This window comes from Ctenocephalides felis, unplaced genomic scaffold (assembly GCF_003426905.1).
Source record: "Ctenocephalides felis isolate EL2017-DRISC unplaced genomic scaffold, ASM342690v1 CF-g0.4_SCAFFOLD_00845, whole genome shotgun sequence".
In the NCBI taxonomy this organism is placed as follows: domain Eukaryota; kingdom Metazoa; phylum Arthropoda; class Insecta; order Siphonaptera; family Pulicidae; genus Ctenocephalides; species Ctenocephalides felis.
The window spans coordinates 64,857,073-64,878,606 of NW_020536999.1; the positions used below are offsets into that span (position 1 = coordinate 64,857,073).

Genomic DNA, 21,534 nt, shown 5'->3' on the forward strand with positions numbered 1-21,534 from the left:
AAATTACTAGAAGCGCCAACAGTTTTCGAACTAAATGATTATTCATTGTTTAGTTCAGTAAAACGAGAAAAACGACGATTTTCTGTAATAAAATAATCAAAATATACTGACAACTGCCAAATACAATGTTATAAAAGCGCAGATGTCTCTGAATCTAATTTCGATCCAAATTAATTATAACCCTACATTTCAAAAACTAAACTTCTCAATCAATCATCATCTCTCGAAGATTTTTCCTCATGATCAACGTTCTGCATGTGCATCATCCGAGGGAAATCTTAGATCTAAATGATGTATTTCCTCAGTTGGATTATAACTTTCAATCTTCAACTTAGAATTTGCCAGACGGCTCCTCGATCTAGCAAGAAGTTTCATTTTTTGCTCAAATGAGTTTACTGTAAACCATATGGACCCATCACCTAGTCTTGAAGCATTTGTTACAACTACAAAATACAAAACAATATTATAGTATTTACGTTCAATACCTTCTGGTTCTTTTCTATTTGATTTACGCATTTTTAATGTGTTTATGTGAGGATACGTTTTTTGTTGGCGATTTACCCATTTGAATAATTCAAAAAACATCGGATTCCTATTGATAGGGAGACGTGCTGATTAGTTTTTAGCCAAGACAGGTGCAGCCGTTTCGGTGATACCGAGCAGAAATTTAAAAAATATTTGACTTGTCTTGACAAAATGAAGAACTGACCAGAGGTTTTAGAGATCCAATGAAAAAATTCAAATAATTGTCATTTGGCGCTTAAAAATGATCATTAGACAATGATTAGATAAATGCAAATCAAACTAGTGAGGCACATGGCATCGTGCTTTAAGGCAAATTTCTGGAACTTCCCGTACCAAAAATATCTGATAATTTGATGTGCATATGTCTAATGATCATTTTTGACCGCCAAATGGCCCTTTTTCGTACTTTTTCACGATATCTCCGAAACGGCTAGACCTGCCTTCATGAAAATTTAATCAGGCGTTTATCCTGTCAAAACGAGTAAAATGTTTTCGGAATTATTAAAATTGAACGCTCCATTCTCTTAAAAACTGAGTTACTGTTTGTGGCACTTTTTGCCCCGTGTCTTCAAAACGGCTAGACCTACCTATGCCAAAAACTAATCAGCACATCTCCTTATCAACAGCAATCGAATGTTTCTTTAATAATTGAAATCGGTTGAACCGTGTTCCCAAAATTGTCGACGAAAATTTGTATTCGCACACACACACACATACATCTATTTTTTGCCAAAAATGTTCAGAAACCTCTGAAACGTAAAGATATATAAAAATTTTCATTTTCTTACCCTACGGGAAGTTAATTATAAGATATTTTATAGAGATTTTAATAATAATACAAATGTTGTTCACATTTCTAGGGATTCTGTACCAAGAATTATGTTTTATCGGTAAGATGGTAACGCGGCAAAACTTAAGATTTTTAAAAATGTCAAATTACGATACTGGAAGTTTCAATAATTTGCCTTAACACACGATGGCATGCACCACTAGTTTTGGATGAAAGTTGTCATTTTTTTGTCAGGCACAAATTTTATTTACAAAAGTTTTACTATGATAGCATAACTAATCAGTGAGAGTAACTATCAAACTGCTACTTAAATTGAACATTTTTATTATATCAAGATTTTAGCTGATTCTGAGCGGATAGTTAAATTTCTCAAGAAAAAAAAACGAAATTAGCTTTTAGTATTTATTTGAAGCAATTTTTGTTGGATGTATTTTGTGGATGTGGTTTTAGTTGACTAATTGCAATAGTAATGAATGTATTTAAGGGTACTAAATTATATATCACAAAAGTTCTCAGTCTAGTATTCATATTTCGACGTCATTAAGTGTTCCAAATCAACAGTAATAATAGAATTTCAATATATAATCATCAAATTCAACTAGATAATTACATACCAATGGTGTCTTGAGAAAATAGAAGCTTCTCTCTGATTACCAAAACTACAGCATTCAATGGATCTATATCCAAAGGAGATCCTCCAGTAAGTAACAGCATATTACTATCAGTACTATTTAGTTCTGTTAGCAATTCTGTTTGAATTTCTCGTAAGCCTTCCAACTCTTTGGTTAATCTTTTAACATCATTTTCTAAAATTTGCAACTCACTCTTTGTGTGATTCACCTAAAATAAAAAATATATTAACCAAAACTATCTAAAATATCTTATTAATAACTTATGTAATAATTTATTACTTGAATATAAAGCATTGTCATTTCTCTGGGATCACAATGTACTTCGACAACATTGGCTGGAGTTGCACCATTTTGCTTTGGTTTTTCTTCGACTAATGTTGGTTCCGGATTCTGAGCATCCAGTAACTCTATAATAGAGCATTTGATTAATTATCTGATTTATTCAGTAATACAATAAATAATTTATAATAGATATGTATTAAGAAATGTTGGTAAAATTATCAACATAGATAAATATTGAAAAACAGAAAATTTCAATTAAATTCTTTGAAATGCATTTGGTTTAGGGAAAAAACATTTTTGATCATCATAATTTATCTGTTAGTTGATTTTAGATAATTAGTTGATAGAGTATTTAATTAAGCAAAGTTTAATGTGTAAGTGATAGAGTATTTTGTATTTAAGCAATAATTTTAAATCTAGATAAAAAATAAATAAGAAATTCTATACATTCGACAAAAATAGCACTTCAATATGCCTGCATTTATCGTATTCAAAGACAAATATTTACATGGGCAAACCAGAAAACTTTTCTCTATATTTGAATAGTAGAAAAATTATAACATTCATAAGATAAAGAGAGAGATAAATTAATAACAAACAAAAATCGGATAGTTTGTTTAGGAATCGTTACTTATACCGTGATGCATATTATTGCACTATACAATTCTTATTATATTTATTGTATCATTATATGGAAAATGCGGACAAAATGGTATATATGGACATAATGAAAGTGTCTTTATTTAAAAATTGGCTAGTTTTATTATCGTTTTGGTGACTGTATAACCTTAAGAAAGCTATAGCTATAGCTATAGTTACAACCCTGTCAGATGTTGCGCGTCATTGTCACAGTTATGTTGCAGTAATCAGTTTAAACGTGTTTAGCGTCTTGAAAAGTTGTTTGTCTAATGTATCTTAAGAACCTATTTAATGATATTTGTAATTATTTCAAATAAAATCAATTAACTTATACCAGTATTAGTGATAACGATCAATTTTATTGTAATAATCAGTTTGATGGAATGTTAATTAATTATTCATTTTTGTTCAATTTCGAACAAAATGACATACTTATGCAATGGACAAAATGACATAGTATTATTTCGCAAGAATCACAGGGCCAAGAAAAAAAAGTTCACACGCGTTTGATATAAAACTTATTTGTAGTAACAAATAAGTTTGACTGTACAAGAAGGCATTTAAGTAAAAATAAATACATCATATAACAATTTTGAATAATGTTTATTAGTAATATGGCAACCATTATACATATTTATATGATAAATTATAAATTATATATTTATAATAGCATTAAAAATATGTTAATGATCGGTTTGTCATTGTAATTAGCATATAGAAATTAACCTTCATTAGAAAAACGAAGTACTTGCTGATTAATAAAATCTATAATATTTGTTCACGCAATGGATCATGTTAACTAAACAAATATTTTTTTCGAAACTTCACTCATCATGTAATTATGTTTGAAGAACTTCACGTAATTAAAATTAACATACATTCATTGACTGGTTGTATTTTTTTTTACTTTTTTGCTGGCGATAAAATCTCATTCTTTGAACATCTGTAATATCTGTCTTGCCTAGAAAATATTTTTCATTTTAATAACTTCAAAGGTTTATAGAAACTACGAATAATATAACAATAATTTCTAATCAAAAAACTTGCGTTTAGTTCACGTAACAAATATTCTTTTGATTCAGACATGTTTTATTAAATCAAGATTTGTACTACATTGATTACGTTGTTGATATCGGAACGCGTACAACGTTGATGCCGTTACGCATGCAACGACATATCCCTATTCACACACGCGACGTCTAATCACAATCGACCCGTATAAAAATTATTTCATCCAGAGCCGCAACACACCTCCGTTGCATTTATACGGATCTACACCTTAATCGCATCAAACAAATTAATATCATTAAAATACAAAACACCATGTAATTTTGTCCGATCTTCCTCTATTAATTTTTACACTGTGGCATGACTCCACGCAAATACCTCTCGCATACGAATCGAGCATGTTGCCAATGCACCCAAATCCACCACATTTGTAATTTTTAATTTAATGCATTGATAAAAACAATTAAAATGATGGAATTAAATAAAAATTAAAAATTAATTAGCGTATTGTAAAAATAGCAAACGAATGAAAGCGCTCTCGTACCGAAAATGACGGTACAGAAAGGGTTTGAAATACGTGTTGTACATATGCAAGGGGTAATAAATGCAAAACATAAAACAAATTAAATACTAGAGAGAGCGAAGTTAAACAGAACGCAGTGCGGGCAATATAAATATCAAATTGTTTTATGCAAATATGACCGGATCTCATGCGAGTCCGTATATTTGCTTTTAATTCTCAAGGGTTGCCTGTTGTATATTACCAGCTTTTGTAAATAAATGAATGAATGGAACAAACGCCGTAGCCTTCTCCCCATGTCAGCTATTTGACTATTTAGAGAAAAGTTGTGAATGAAAATTATTTCACTGATTGAGGAGTGGTTTCACTGACGTGGTGCAATAAGTGGCACAGACTCGGTCTTCCTATAGAGATCAAATCCCGCTTTGAATAGAACCTGATCAATATAGTTATGTACATTTTTGTTTCAAACTATAGATATTGTAACGACAATTGGCATTGTCAACCCCCAGTGCAAATGGACTCCCCCGCCTACTTCTACTAGGGTCCCTGCAATATAAAGTCCAAGTCTTGGGTTGAAGAATCTATCTGTACGCGTAGGCACAATAATCAGTAATAATTAAATCTGTAATAATAATCAGTAATAATTAAATAAGATAGAAGTACATTTTCTTTCATTCGCGTAGTTAGTTGGCTTTTCCACAGGTAATTACAGGGTGTTTATAGAAGGCGGGTTAAGGAGTTGGTGTAACCCTCCTAGAAAGGGGCATCAACTCTAAACCGTCACAATATCATAAATATGTTTTGAAGAGCATGGAAATAAAATGAATGCAGTAATTTGAGATATTATCAAATATCTCAAATACGCACCGTTTTAACTTTTTTTTAAATATTAAAATATTTTAAAAACTGAAAAAAATTAGATTTTTGTCATTTTTTTTATTGTTAGAATTTAAAAATTTGATTTTGTTTTTATATTTCAACTTTTCTTAATTTTAAATTTTTTATGATGACAAAAGATGCATAACCAGCTATCGCACCTTGATTCTTACGACGTTGCTATCAAGAAAAAACGGTAATGTTTGAAAATTCATAACGAAAATATTTCCTTTCGTTGTTATTTGCTGGTTGTGATCACTGTTACAAAAGCCCGGTGAACACGACGCCAAATTTCCTGATTAGTGCATGCCGGACAGTTTGTTACCTAGCAACGATATGGAAAATAATACTTGCCCGACGATCTTGCCCGACATATTTTACAATCTTGCCAGCAAGATTTTACGGCTTAGCTCTCTATTTACAAAGGCAGTATCCCTAACACAATTTCTACTTTTCACAACAACTTGCCGTTTTTCTGCCGTATTTTACGAATAGAGCATATCCTATTCGGCAATGGTTGAACTGTTTTGTGGCCTGTTTGATTCATGTACTTTGACAAAATAATTAGTAATCATAAAAGCGCAAAATTCTTGCTCACCTTAACAGAACACTTGATAGAAATCCTGTATGAAGAAATACTGGCGTCGTGTGCACCGGGATTTAGTTTACAAGACTTTAATATAATTTTTAAGAATACATTATTAACTTCCCGTAGAGTAAGTTAAAGTTTATAGTGATTTTTATATAACCTCTATAAAAGTTTACACTTGGGCCGGGTAAAAAAGACCAACTAACAAACTGTCAAAGGTGTGAACAATAAAAATAGCAACTAAAAAAGTTAATTAGGCTAAAAAAGCAATTTTACAAGAGATTTAAATGAAATAAATAGTTATCATAACTCTTCTGATGAATATTTCTGACGGAATACCAGATCAAGGTTATCTACAGAGTAATGTCTATAAAAATGCAACCACAAAGATTATATTTTGTATTAGTTGAATATTGTAGCTATTATTTTGTAAAATCCTTTTAAAATTAAAATAAGACATTGGAATTGTTAACCGCCTGGCCGTTTTAGTTTACTCCGCCTATTGGTTAAAAAGGACCAGTAATCCAGTCATTTAAGATAAGAATCATATTACATGAGATAAGAATCTCGGAATTCAAGGTACCCAGTTGTAAGTCTGTAAATACTTGTACATATGGTAAGTACACTCTACCATATGTAGATTTTGAGACAACTTTTAAAAGTCAATCTACAAGTATGTATTTACATACTTACAGCTGGGTATCTTAAACTCCGAGGTGAACTTACTATAATCACTAGACTACAGGTAACAAATTTTTGAAAAACAGCATAAAACACATTTCTACAATGTACAAGCACAAGTACATTTCTACACAAGCTGGAAGTTTTACTCAACATAGTCAGAGAGTTCCTTTTTTGATGTGTTATTTGTTGTGTATAATTAGTTTAGTTTTCACAATATAAATGCTCAAAGTGAGGTTCGATCTTTGTGCTCTGCCCTACCTATTACTTGTATACTTATTAATTGAACAAATTAGAAAATTTAATTACATTTGAATGTCTGATTATATTGATCAAAAATGTAATGTTGATTCATTTGCTAATAAGTAGCAAAATACGTGCGAGTTGTCAATTGTGCAAAATACGTGCAAGTTGAAAATCATGCATATTACGTGTAAGTTGCTAATAATTAACAATAAGTACAAGTTGCTATTTTTATTTAATTTTTGTAATATACTCTAAATCAGTCATATAAATATTTAGAATCTTTCATAACAAAATATTCAGTATTTTTATATTTTTTATAACAAAACCAGCACACCCGACGAACTCCGTTTCGCCACCAGATAGTTTTGTGAGAAAGATGAAGAAATTTTTTGTTTTATATTTGAAAAGGTAAAATTTGATTTTATTACACAACAGTAATGAATTTATTTGGATTACAAAAATAAAGTATTTTTAGTTGAACTTCTCTAAGTGAATGATAGTGAATCCGCAAATTATCCGTTTCATTGAAGTGCTCTTTGGTAAACCACATTTTTTGTTTTTTGGTCTGACGTTAACACAAACAAAGCGGATGGTTTTCCAACTCGTGAACAGGCAACGTATAACTGCCCATGTGAAAAACAATGCTTTTATAAATAATCTATTTGAAATTTATCCCGCAAACACTAAGGCCTTGGCCTTGCGACTTGTTATTGTAAACACAAGGCGAACGGGAAATTGCAATCATTTAAAGTCAAACCGAAGACCAGTCGGAATCATTGGTATGTCACCAAATCGCCAGCAATGTTTGATTGAACGGTGAAATTCAGTGCGTGTACATCATTATTCTTTTTCGCAAGAATTGCTTGGATTAACCCGGAAGATTACTTTGAAGTAATCTTCATGTTTTGCTTTAATTTATAACCGTGTGACAACATAATCACATGCAAATATCATGAACTTGTCCCTCGTACTTTATTTGACATTTCTTCTTCAGACACCAACATCATTTGAAGTATAGTTTGGCTTCTATAGTCATAATAGTGTGAGCTCTCGAGAAGGAAGCATCAAATTTAGTGAAAAAAAAAATTGTGTTTTTTGTGCCACATATTTCTTGAACCAATCATTATTTCGACATCGGAATTTTTTTATTTTGTTGGTCAGTAATCCCCCTTTCAATTATTATATATTTTATTGTGAAAAAAATTTTTTTTCGGTATTTTGAAGGGAAAAACAGAGGTTACTTCAAAGTAATCTTGCCGGATTCAGTGATTTTTTTCCCCCAACGCGTTTTTACCGTTTATCGCACTTTTTCTTGTTTATCTCTCTTTTGTTACATGAAAAACGTGTTGGGGTCGATTTTTTTTTAATGCAATAAGTCAAAATGTAGAAAATATCATATATTATGATTTTTTTTAAATTTTTTTAGGATTTTCAAGAACTAAAGTGCAAAATATATCGTTTTTTTATTTTTTTGAAATTTTGAAATTTTTATCAATCAAAGTATAGAAAATACCTAATTTTATGGAATTCCATTGGAGATATTCCATTCGAACCAATACGGCAAACAATGTCATACCGGCGATTTGAGCTCATCAAGAAATTCTTATGCTTCAGAGATGAGGCTGAACGTTTGAAAAAGGGTCAAGCTGGATATGATCCTCTGTTCCGGATGAGAATTGTCGGTTCGAAGTTTACAATGGTGCTGGAGACAACAAACTCGTGGATGGCCATCCAAATCTTGGTGCTTCGGCGAATGTTGTCATGCGATTGTCTCAAACCATCCCGGATATGGTAAATCACATTGTATACTTCGACAACTTTTATACAAGTTTGCCTCTGTTGGTGTATTTGCGCGCTCGTGGAATTTTCAATCTTGGTACGATACGAGTGAACAGAGTGCCTGGTTGTAAGCTGAGTTTGGAAACAGCCATCAAAGATAAACCAATATGTGGCATCCTCATATGGCGTTGATCTGACTACTGTATTGTGGAAAGACAACAAAGTCGTTCGTTTGGCATCGACGTATGTTGGTGTGAAACCATTTCAAACCAGTTTGACAAATCCAACCAAACAATCACGAAAAGCCAGCCGATTTGTTCGCAAGCAAGGCCGCATTGCCCCGAAATCATTAGCGAATATAACAAACATATGGGCGGCGTGGACTTGATGGTGGATGGCTTGATGGGCCGCTATCATATTCGCGCAAAAACTCGTGATGCAGCAACTCGTTTGTTGTACCATTTTATTGACATGGCTGTCACCAACGCATACATACTCTATCGCGATTCCAGGTTCTTTTCCTGTTGGAAGACGTGCGGTGCATCCAGTGGACGACACTCGTTTTGACTGTATGGATCATTGGCCACAATAGACCGAAAAACGTGTTACGTGCAAACTCTGTGCCCAAAACAAAACAAAGGCGCTAATTATGTGCATTTGCTCCAAATGTAATATAGCTTTATGTTGCTTTAAGGGCAAAAATTGTTTCGTAGAATATCATAACAAAAAATAATTAATTTCTACTACATTCCATTGTTCTTTCATTCACTTTTTTCAATAAATACCATACAGAATAAAAATATCTACCTGTATCAAATTTTTCACTGAACCCGTCAAGATTACTTTGAAGTAATCTTCACCTTTTTGTACCTGGTAGCTAAACGGTAAGTCAAAATGAAAATCTAATGATGCAGAAGTGTTTGTTATGGTCAAATTAGTCTAGAAAAAATTGTTCTGACTTTTTTTACTGGCTCTATCAAAAACTCGGGTTAGAGGGTTAACTTAATCAAGCATAATTCTGATAATTCTCACTAATGTCATTACTCGAATTTTTAGATAATCTATTTGAAATTATTTACAGTTATTGATTATTTTCATTACTCGAATTTTTAATTACATCGCTAGAAACATTTTTGCCAAAATTTTCAATACGATTTTTCTCTTCAAAGTCTGCATGTCGTATATTATATGTTACATTTTTTATAAAAAGATTACATCACTTGCTTCTTCCTGGTTTGCCTTGGTAGTCTCAAAGACCAAACCAACTTTAGCATTTTATCACAATGTATTCCATTCTAATGAAGAAAGCATATGCCAATTTATTATTTTTATATCATTTATCATCATTAATTATTCTAATAATTCATTCAACGATCCCACTTCCTTTACTACTTTTAAAATTTCGATAAAAGTATGTTTACTCGTACATTATCAATATATGTACATTTATCGTTCTGTGCGGAAGAATATTGTTTACATAATTTTAATATATAAAAAATATTCCATGTTTAAATCAATTTCAATTCCTGATATAATTTATGTTATATTGTTAATCAAACATGGACTTTGAATAGTTCCCATATAAAATGTAATTGAGCGTTCCTTCACAAGGCTGCTCTAAAAATAGCCATATCATAAAAACGCCTAAAAACAATCATACATATGTGTATTAAATTAAATATATATTTATATAAAAGTGTATGCATATATAATTTTATCTGTTAACAAATGACCCTCAAGATGTGATAACGTATATTAATAGAATGTGCAAATATTCAGTTATTGTTTAGAAATTTCATTTCTTTTCAGCTATAAATAATTTATACAGCACATTAAATGTAAATATATCATTTTGAATGATCTGTAATAAATTAAACGACTTAATTAGATAATTAGCGTAATTCAAAGATACCAGATTTGACCTTTTACGATGTGATGACATGAATGGAGAGTACGTTAGCAAATACGCACTGCCAGATTTTCGAAATAATTCGGTCTTACGAGTTATCAGTGTAGAATTTGTTCAAATTTACTATTAATGAATTAAATGTAACATATGCACATATCGTTATAGCCAAGTATGTTAAAGTATATATGATATAATATATATAATAATACGGACGAACTAAAAAATTAAACTAGATAAAAGTGGTATTTTTTTTCAAATCAAGATACCAAACTTACCAAATGTGTAAATCTATAACACTTATCAGTAATAACAATTTGGAGAAAACTTTGAACTGTTTGTATCGAAAATGAATTTTTCGCCTTCCCTAAAAAGTAAAAAATGGGATTTCCAATTGATACATTTGCAACAAACTTATGAAATCAGTGATGGTACTTATTATTGTGCAACAATACGCGATTGAGCTTTAAACTTTTTTTACGTTTTAAACATTATTAAGCGCTTTTAATATTTTTAGATGTTCTTCAATAAATTAACATTTTGTTTTAAAATAGAAATTAATAACATATCCGAGGCTCGCAAATCTAATGAAAATAATTTAATAGTTGTAAAAATTATTACTTACTAGAAGTGCAAAATGTACTATATTATCTTAACAATCATAATTATATCCGACGATGTACGTTTTCAATAAATGTTGGAAAAATAGGATACAAATTTTCGAATATGGATCCTTATTGTAAACATAAAGTAGGAGACACTGGGTACGGTTGTGCCACTTTATTACCTTCCCGCAAGGTAAGTTATAGTAATCGCAAAAAAATCTAAAATGAAAATTTTTGCATATCATCATGTCTTCTGAACATTTTGGCATACCTTAAAAAAAATGGAGGTAGATGTTTTTTTTGTATAGCGAAGGAAACGCTTTTATGCATCCCTGACTCCATATGTGTGTGTGTGTATATGTTTGGATACAAATTTTCGTCCACGATTTCAGGCGGACGAATCAACCGATTTGAATGATTTCTATTCCTATAGATAGGAAGACGTACTGATTAGTTTTTGGTGAAGACAGGTTTAGCCGTTTCGGAGATACGGGGCAAAAAGTACCAAAAACGGTAATTCAGTTTTTAAGAGAACGGAGTAATCGATTTGGATGATTCAAGAAACATTTGTAATGACGAAATGAATAATTGATGAAATTTTTAGTGAGGCAGGTCAATTGGTTTCGGACATACCGAGAAAAAAGTAAAAAAAAGATATTTTGCGGTCAAAAATGACCATCAGATATAGCACATAAAGTTATCAGATATTTGATAAAGATTTTGAAAATGAGTACTAATTTTGTTGGGTTCCGTACCAAGATTGTTAATTTTTAAAGTTTACTTATACGGTTCAAGCAAATTTCAAAATTTCAGAAAAGATATTTTTTTCAAGGTTTTCAAAAATATACCAAGTTTTATACTTCAAATATAAATTTTAAAACTAGTAGGGTTCAAAATCAAAATTCAAATTCAAATATAAATTTTAAAACTAGTGGGGTGGGTGGCATCGAGCCTTAAGGCAAATTGCTGGAACTTCCCGTACCGTAATGAAATGTTCGAGGAATACTGAATGTTCTCAAATAGATTATTATAAATATTGTAACATTGTCTAATATTTATAAGAATTATATAAACTGAATTGCAAAGTTAAAATATTAGTACTATAGTCAGAATTAAAAATAAAATCTGAATTATTTTCGGTATACAAAAAATTAAAAAAAAAAAAAATTGAAACAAAAATTCTTTTTCCAAAATCAATTATTTTATTAAGACAAGCAGAAAGTTCTTTGAATCATTCGAATCGAACGCTTAGTTCTCTCAAAAACTGCCATTTTTTACATATTTAGCTCCGTATCTTTGAAAGGGCTGGGCCTGGCTTTGCCAAAAACTAACAAACACTTCTCCCAATCATTACTAATCGAATGTTTTTTAGATCATTCAAATCGGATACTCGGTTCTCTCAACAAGTCGATTTCTATTTTCTGCACTCTTTGCTCCGTATCCCCGAAACGGCTGGACCTGCCTTTGCCAAAAACTAATCAGCTCTTTTCCCTATCAATAGGAATCGAATGTTTTTTGAACCATTCAAATCAGTTGATCCGTGCGCCCGAAAACGTGACTAGAAATTTGTATCCATACACACACACACATCCATTTTTTCTGAGGTATGCCAAAACGTTCAGAAACCTTCAAAACGTCGAGAAATGTAAAAATTTTCAATTCCGATTTTCGGCCCATTACAATAACTTACCCTACGGGAAGTTAAAAAATTACAATTCAGTTGGAAAATGGTAAGAAATATAACATCATATGAATATATTTAGCACCTGATACCCAATATAAATTTTCTCAAGTATTTTGAGCCATAAGATCGTCACTGTATATTCTATGAACGATAAAATATATAGTGATTATAATTATCTGTTTGAAATGGTTTAAAACAATTGTTATTATTCATTGATCAGTATTTATTGATTACATCTTTTTTCCTCGAATATTTAATACTGGTACGGGAAGTTTGCCATGCACTACTAGTTTTTGATCTGCAATAATTTTGTTAATTCGCCAGTTAGCGGAAAAAAGTAAATTAAATGGTAATTTGAGCATTTGCCTACGTGGAAATACTAAAATACTATCATAAAATCAAATCATGACAGATTTTAAAAAAGGTAAAAAACAATAGGTATACACACTAAAATAACTTTTATTGTCAGAATTATGTAACATAATGGAACGTAACCATTTAGACAAAGTATATAAGCACAATGTAACAATATATAACAAAACAATTTTTTTTAAACAAAGTTAATATGAAATCTTTATAAAATCGTTGTTTCTTATATTTTTCCTTTTCCATTCTCTTTCGCATTTCGTCAAGGTAAAAAAACATATATCTTTTCAATACCCGAATAGGACCAGATAAGAAATACATGTCACAGCCGTACCCTAAGCAAACTTTTGGAAACCAATCATTGTTATGGCTGAGCTAAATTAGCTCAAAAACTAATTGCAGGTGACAAACTGCTCATGTTCAAGTTACAGCAAAATAGCAATCACAATGATCTATCTATATAAAAGTAATCAAGTACTGTATAGTTATACCAAGTAAATCGACTAATTTTAATTTTAACACGAGTCAAAAAAACTACTCATTCTTTCAAACTTTGATGAATTTTTAAAATTGAATTACTTGTCGTAATGCCGTAATATTTCAGTAAGTTCTATAAGACCATGATATGTATCACCAAAAAAAGTTTCATAAAAATTGGCTTAAATTATTTTTTCAACAGTAAATTACAAGAAAACGGCTCGATAGATTTTCACCTAAAACTAATCACTATCATTGCCAACTATTATTTTTCGAACAGTTTTTGATTTTCTGACTTGCACCAGCGTTAAATACTTAGGTTTACATCTGGACCGCAAATTAACATGGAATATTCACATAAAACAAAAAAGGATGCAAATTATGAACTTTAGACAACTCTACTGGCTAATAGGAAGAAAATCTAAAATATCATACAACAATAAATTACTAATATATAAGTCAGTAATAATACCGATATGGTATTCAACTATGGGGATGTGCAAGTATGTCCAGCATAAAGATTATCCAACGAACTCAAAATAAAATTGTAAGAGCACTAGTTAATGCACCATGGTACGTTTCGAATAACACTATTCATTCAGATTTAAACATACTGACCGTAAAAGAAGTAATTCAGCAAAGAAGCAATTCATACCATATGAGATTAGACCAACATCCAAATCCAGCCATGCAATTAATCAAAAATCATGATCCAACTAGAAGGCTCAAAAGAAAATGGCCAGAAGATCTACTAACTTAATTTAAGCTCTGTTATATTACTAACATAGATTATTTATTAACATAGATATATTTTATTAACATTGATTTATTTTATAAACATAGATTATCTACAGGGGAATCTCTTCAGTGGAAGATACCTCTAAACGTCATATTTAATGGATCACATAGACTCATAGAAAATTGTATTTCTGATTGTCTATAATAATTAAGAAAAAAAAAAAAAGTTTTTGATTTTTTCAGATCGATTTGATAGTATGAGTTTAAATGTAAACGAAAAGTTTAACTTTTTTTCGAATTACAAAGAAACAGCTCGGCAGATCCTCGCACAAACGATAGCCCTCATTGAGATACATCAAATAGATTTTAAATTTCTGAAATTGGTTTAGGCGTTTTTGAGAAAACGTCGATTTACGGCTGTGTTCACACAAACACACATTCATACTTTTTCCATATTTGGTCTCATTCGATTAAGAATGGCTTGAAACGTAGATAAAACATAAAATTAGCGAATTGCATTTTTTGATAAAGACGTAAATTTCTCCTTCGGGAAGTTAATAAAGGATTTACCAATAAAGTAAGTGCAAGTGAAAATACAAAGACTGTAATTTTTTTATTTACCATGATATTTAAGAAGTTCATGCCTGTGAAAAATAATCTTCAGAAAAAATCCAAAAAATATAACCCAATAACACGTGGCACCAATAATAAATTTATTAGATATAATTCATACTATTGGTTGTTTAATGGTGTTCAATTAGATACGATCCAAATAGTCTCAAGGACGTGGCAAACAATTGCTTAAATTGAGGTCAGGCCAGAGATTTGAACTCAGTCTATATGCACAGTAACAATTATTAGTGGCATCGAAAACAAGCGGACATGTGCAAATCTCTAATTTTAAATAATATATTTCTATAAATAAATTGTATCGGAATAATATTTATCATTTTAGACAAATGCATTAAGCAAATAAAGAAAGCAATTCATTCATTCATGGTTAATGGTAATAGAAATGTTTTTTGCTATGTTAGGTATGCGTGCATCTAATAAATGAGCTTTATAGTCATCTGTATCGATTGTTATTGTTAAACAAACATGTTATGTAGACAAATATATATCTTAACTTTATTAAATTGAATGAAAATGATTAATTAATTTGTTCAACAGTTCAAAACATTTCAGTAAGTTTCTAAAATATATACTCGTACATTGGGCATAAATTGTAGAATCTAACTAGCTGTAAGTGGAATTCTGTCTTAAGGCAATTAGGGCATCGTGCTTTAAGGCAAATTGCTGAAACTTCCCGTACCAAAAATTATTTTTTTTTTTTTAAACGATTAACATTTTTGAAAAAAAAATTACTTTGAAAAAATAAGATTTTTGAGAAACTATAAATTGGACAAAAAATTATTTTTTTTTGAAAAAAAAAAATTTTTTTTAAAAAATTTTTTTTTAAAAATTTTTTTTTTTTTTTGAAAAAAATTTTTTTTTTCTTTATTTTGACATATTGTGGAAGATCTGAACTTTTTTTTCAAAGCAATCGTACTGCTTTAACTACATAGGGACAAAATATAAAGCGCGTAAGCGCCGCGTCGCCGTCTTACGAATAAACATTGGTACGGAACCGATAGGAATGTTAACAAAATGTATACTTATTGTTAAAATCTCTATGTCTGATAAATTTGATGTGCATATGTCTAATGATCATTTTTGACCGCCAAATGGCTCATTTTTTTTCTTTTTCCTCTATATCTCCGAAACCGCTGGACCTACCTTCATGAAAGTTGTATCGATTCTTCATCTTGTCAATACAAATAAAATGTTTTTTGAATTATTAAAATCGGACGCTCCGTTCTCTTAAAAACTGAGTTACCGTTTTCGGAACTTTTTGCCCCGTATCTTCGGAACGGCTTGACCTGCCTTTGCCAAAAACTAATCAGCACGTCTCCTTATCAATACGGATCGAATGTTTTTTGAATTATTCAAATCGGTTGATCCGTGTTCCCGAAATCGTCGACGAAAATTTGTATCCGCACATACATACACACACATACATACATACATACACACACATACATACATACATACACACACACACACACACACACATACATCCATTTTTTCTAAGGTATGCCAAAATGTTCAGAGACCTCTAAAACGTAAAGATATATAAAAATTTTCATTTTCGATTTTTTTGCGATTACTATAACTTGCCCTACGGGAAGTTAATAAAGCATCAGCGACATTTTTTTTAAAAAATGCAACTACTTTTATTGAATAAGTTAAAATTTGTTTCGAAGTTTTATATCGATTGCCTTGACAAGCTTTACGAATTCATTTTTCTTAATCTTGATTTCTTCATTTACACTAAAATATCAAACCAAGATGTTGAACTCCTTGAATCTAATATTTAAGTTTTTTGATATATATCAAAACTTAAGATTTTTAACTTCCAGAGAAGAAAATTTTCACAAAAAATGATTTGATAATTATATGTTTACTCGACTTTTTAAGTCAATCTGAATCGAATAAGATTAAATTTGGAAAAAGTATGTGTGTTAGTCCGTGTGAGTGTACATGAGCCAATTTTTGACCTTTTGCTGTTTCTCAAAAACGACTGAATCTATTTCAAAAATTCCTATAAGGGCACTCGTTGGTCAGTTATGCACGACGATCGGCCAAGTCGTGTCTTTGAAATTATTGGAAAAGTATAAAAATTTTTGACCGCGTTTTAGCCTAGAATCTTGAATCGATTTCAAGAATTCAACAACAGTTCAAAACATTTTGTTTGGGAATCTCGTTAATTAGTTTGTTTTAAAGATCGGCCGGGCCGTTTCTTCGTAATTAAATGAAGTAAAACAATTTGAAGATTCGGATAAAACATTGTATAAAAATAAATTTCATAGTATAAAGTATATGTATATAAAACATAAGTATATAAAAATTCATTCATTCAAAGTTTAGATTTTTGCCGCATCCTGGAGTGATTCTAATCAGAATCTATACCGAAGCATCCGCATGGTGTTTCGTAGATCGCTACTGATTATAGTTTACACTTAATAAAACATATTTTTAAACCGTAAAATGAAAAAAATAAAATGTATAGGTGCATTGAAGGATTTAACTAATACCATAAGTCAGAACCGTGAAGAGAAAAAGCATACAGTAGCGATATTTATTGACTTTTGATACAGTGGATCACAATATATTAATTATTAAAATAATAATTAATATAATTTAATATTATTAATTTAAAAAAAAAAAATTCCTATCAGAAGGAGCTGTAAGGACCAACGTGACAAGTGACAGATGCAAAATAAACTGTGGAGTCCCACAAGGCTTAGTTTTAAGACCTTTATTATATCTCATCTATACAAATAATCTTCAAAAGGTAAAAATAAAGGAAAAATACATTCTATATGCCGACGATGCTGCCATAGTTTATGCAGACAAAAAAGACAAAAAATATATTAGAAGAGTCGGATAAAACTGTATAAGAATAAATTTCAAATAAAAATCATCAACGTTTATAATTTAGCCGCGTTCTTGAGCGATTCTTTTCAGAATCTATACCGAGGCATCTGTACACGTGTTGTGGTGTTTCGTAGATAGCTACTGATTACAGTTTACACTTAATAAAACACATTTTTAGACCGCGAAATAAATAAAATGAATTGTGTGAACAGATTCATTTAATTTATACAATTACAGATGTTATAGGTTTCCTTAAAGATGTCAATTGAAAATCGCTTTTAATGAAAGCGAAATCTCTATTTTAGAAATAAACAGTCAAACATTTTAGTTGAATAGAAAATTCAAATTCTTGTTGATTAAGTCACGTATCGGGATGTTAATGCAAGTTGCCTTAAGGCAAAACGCTATTAATAACTAGTTTTGAACTAATTTTTAGATCAATTTTACACAAATCTAATCACATGAAATCTGTTTAGTCCTTCAAAAAAAATACAATTACCAGGCCATCGTTCTATTTATATTACTATTATTTTTTATGGCTACTTGCCAAACTTTCTTGTACATGGATTTATCTAATGATAAATTTAGTTTTTATTGGTACTTCCAAGATACAAACTTAAAACTTTATAATTTAAAAAACTCGTTCGATTTAGTTTTGTTATTATTAATATTTATTACATTATTCATTATAATTTATTGATACAAAATGTAGTTTCTTAGTTTCAACAATATGCTACTCTGAAGTATTGATTGTAAAAAACATTTTTGTCTGTGAAAACTTGATTCTAAGGGAAAAAAATTGTCTATGGTTTCAATTAAAAAAGCAAATATTTTTAAATTGTATCAAGCAAAATAATTTACGCATAACATATTTCAATAACTTTACTGTTTCGACATTGTTTACGGGTTTTTATAGATAACTCAAGATTGTAACTGCGTTCCGACAAATGTCGATAAAAGTATATATAATGTCATATGCATTTGCCAAGAATAAACTGTTTGAATTGCTTTATAATTTCACCTTTATGGAAAACCTTTTACCGAAATACGATGTGCGAAAATAACATTCGTAACCAGACAGGTGAAACAATTGTTTTTAAATTTCTTGCAGATTACTGAATCGCTCATGCACTAGAAAAATCTACATCGAAAATGAGAGTGCAAATAAAAAATGTTTCCTAAAATTGTAGATCATCATACAAAATTTAATATATAGACTTATGAAAGCTATTAAACATTCAGTAGGTACAAATTAAAAAATCTCATTAATTAAACATTTCTGAAGTGAGAAATAAACCTAATATAAAGTTTTTTGATATAAAAAATTGGTAAGTCAAAATTTTTGGTCATTCAAGCCCATCGCAATTCTGATTCTACGGTTATTTCAACAAACTTAGCCAAAAACAAACCACAGCTCGGAATTGATTTTAGAACCAGCAAAACAACAAAAATTTAATAAAACATTTTCTTCATATGAACACTCCCATCATAAATTTACCATGGAAAAAACTTTATATCTGGGTTGATATACAAAATTTGTAGTAAAAAATTTGTAAAGAAGGTAGACATAATTCTCTGGAAGTGGTAACTCATCGCAATTCTGATTCTATGATTTATTTCAAGAAGCTTTGCCGAAGAAACCATAGGTCGAAATTGAAGTTCGAACCAGCAAAATAATAAAAAAATCAATAAACCATTTTCTCTATATATTAAATCAGCTTACATGAAAATTAATTTATGTTTGAACATCTAAAAATCAAAGCAAACCCCTTAAACCACCTTAAAATATACACCTAAGTCTGTTTTTACACGGAGATTGGTTCCAGAAGAATCCGTGTAAAAAAAAAACGTGTAAAAAAAGACATTGATCTTATACAAAAATGGGTGATTTGTTCCTAATCTCTAAAACCTATTAAAATTGGTGAAAAACAAGAATTTTTAAGAACAAGAATTAAATTAGTGCTATTCACATTTGCTTTGACCAGTAAAAATTGTTTGTACGCGCTAAAGGGGAATTCACTTAAATCTTTAAGCTAGTGTTCGCAAACTATCGATACTATCGATGGTTTCAGACTTTTTTCTTTCATAAATACTTTTTTGTGATATGAACATACTTCGCAAAAATTAAATTTGACAAAGAAAATTTAAGTACATAAAATTTCAAATCGTGCTAAATGGAATAAAATCGTGTAAAAAAATTAAAAATATTCAATTTTCAAACCGTGTTATATCAAAACCGTGTACAAAAAGACCGTGTAAAAACAGACTTAGGTGTAATCATACAGAATGAACAATCTAAATACGCATAGGCCTGTTCCGAATTAGAGTTCAGACATAAATGTTAAAATATTAACATTTAAATTAAATGTTGTTTAAATTGAAATATTAAATGCCAATACCTAAATATCAATTTAATTTTGTAAATATATGTATTTGTAGCCGGAACGATGATTGTGAATGCCGGAACCGGCAAATTCGCATTTATAAATAGTCTAAAAGTGTGCTGACACTTTTCAAAACATGCATTTGAATTCACAATCTTTGTGATAAAATAAAATAGTTATAAAATTAAAAATAATTTATAAATTTTAATAGTAAAACATGTCCTCGAAGATTTTTAAATAAAATTCATAACCGTCGAGAACTGACGATTGCGTTTTGGACATATAAATATCCATTCGGTTCATTTAATATTTAAGACAATAGTAATATCAATTTTGGGAATTTAATATGAACAATGTTTGAATACTCCTAAAGTATTATGCATTCTCAATGTTTGAAAGCTCTTACAGTATTGTGCATTCTCCAATAATGGTAAATCAGGGTAAATTAAGGTAAAAAAATAAGGTATGTCTTAGTACACCATTCCTACATAATATTATGAATATGAGTTCTATATCTAAATGATAAAGCAGTCAGAAACCACTACAATGCATAAAGAGTAGTTCTAAACGCAGTCGTTTTATAATAAAATAATTCAAAATTTACGTTTTACAAACATTTACTCATATTTTTCTAAACTCACCACGAACTACGAAGCTCTGGTCATCCTTCCTGTAGCCCAATTTATCCTTTTGCACAAATAACCAATAATTCAAAACATCCCCTACTTTTAACTTCACTTGAGGATCGTAGAATGACCAGTATCCATTTCTCTCAGCAGTAATATCCCTGGACAGTTGACCAGCTTCCAAGCCAACCATGGGTTTATTCACAGAACCATGAAAGGCAAAAAGTTCGATTCCATCTTGATGCGGAATCGACACCCTCAGACCTCGTGGATGGTAAGCTTCAACTTTAGCCTGAGGTACCACAAAGACACCTTCCTCGATTTGAAGATCCCTTCCGTTGCCATTGTTGCCATGAGGAGAGGCAATGGCGCCCAAAGTACACATGGCAATGAAGAGCATTTTGAAATTCCAACGGCACATATCACCGTACAGAGCACTTGTAAAGTTTTTTCTCAATAAAGCACTTTTTTCGAAAACTTGAATAAAATTGTTGATAAATTAACACAGTGCTGTGATGGAGCGCAAAGGCCGACTGGCGGTGACTGATTCGATCACGAATTAGTTAGTTAGTCATTTGATGTATGAAGATGCTGTCCTGGTACGATAGTGTGAGTGGTAGTGGTTTTATTTGTCGCACAGATGTGTGTAATATTAAGTCGCGTATTTTATTCGCTGACTGGCATATCTCAACTCTAAAGCG

At 30.5% G+C, this 21,534-nt stretch overlaps 1 protein-coding gene across 1 annotated transcript; it reads right to left on the reverse strand.

Annotated features, from left to right (window-relative positions):
• Positions 1–243: 243 nt before the first annotated feature.
• LOC113387400 lies at positions 244–21,233 on the reverse strand. The gene is made up of 4 exons (XM_026624848.1): positions 20,849–21,233; positions 2,227–2,354; positions 1,930–2,155; positions 244–443 (listed from the first exon to the last, which is right to left on the reverse strand). The coding sequence occupies exons 1-4, from the start codon at positions 21,231–21,233 to the stop codon at positions 244–246; spliced, it is 939 nt and encodes a 312-aa protein (XP_026480633.1).
• Between the last annotated feature and the right edge of the window lie 301 nt (positions 21,234–21,534).

Bases quoted from the DNA above. Each gene is read 5' to 3' on its own strand.
- LOC113387400 (XM_026624848.1), bottom strand. From the start codon at position 21,233: ATGCTCTTCATTGCCATGTGTACTTTGGGCGCCATTGCCTCTCCTCAT. The intron at 2,156-2,226 runs GTAATAAATTAT...TTTTTATTTTAG, and splicing joins TGACAATGCTTTATATTCAA to GTGAATCACACAAAGAGTGA. The intron at 444-1,929 runs GTATGTAATTAT...TGTATTTTGTAG, and splicing joins ATTTTCTCAAGACACCATTG to TTGTAACAAATGCTTCAAGA.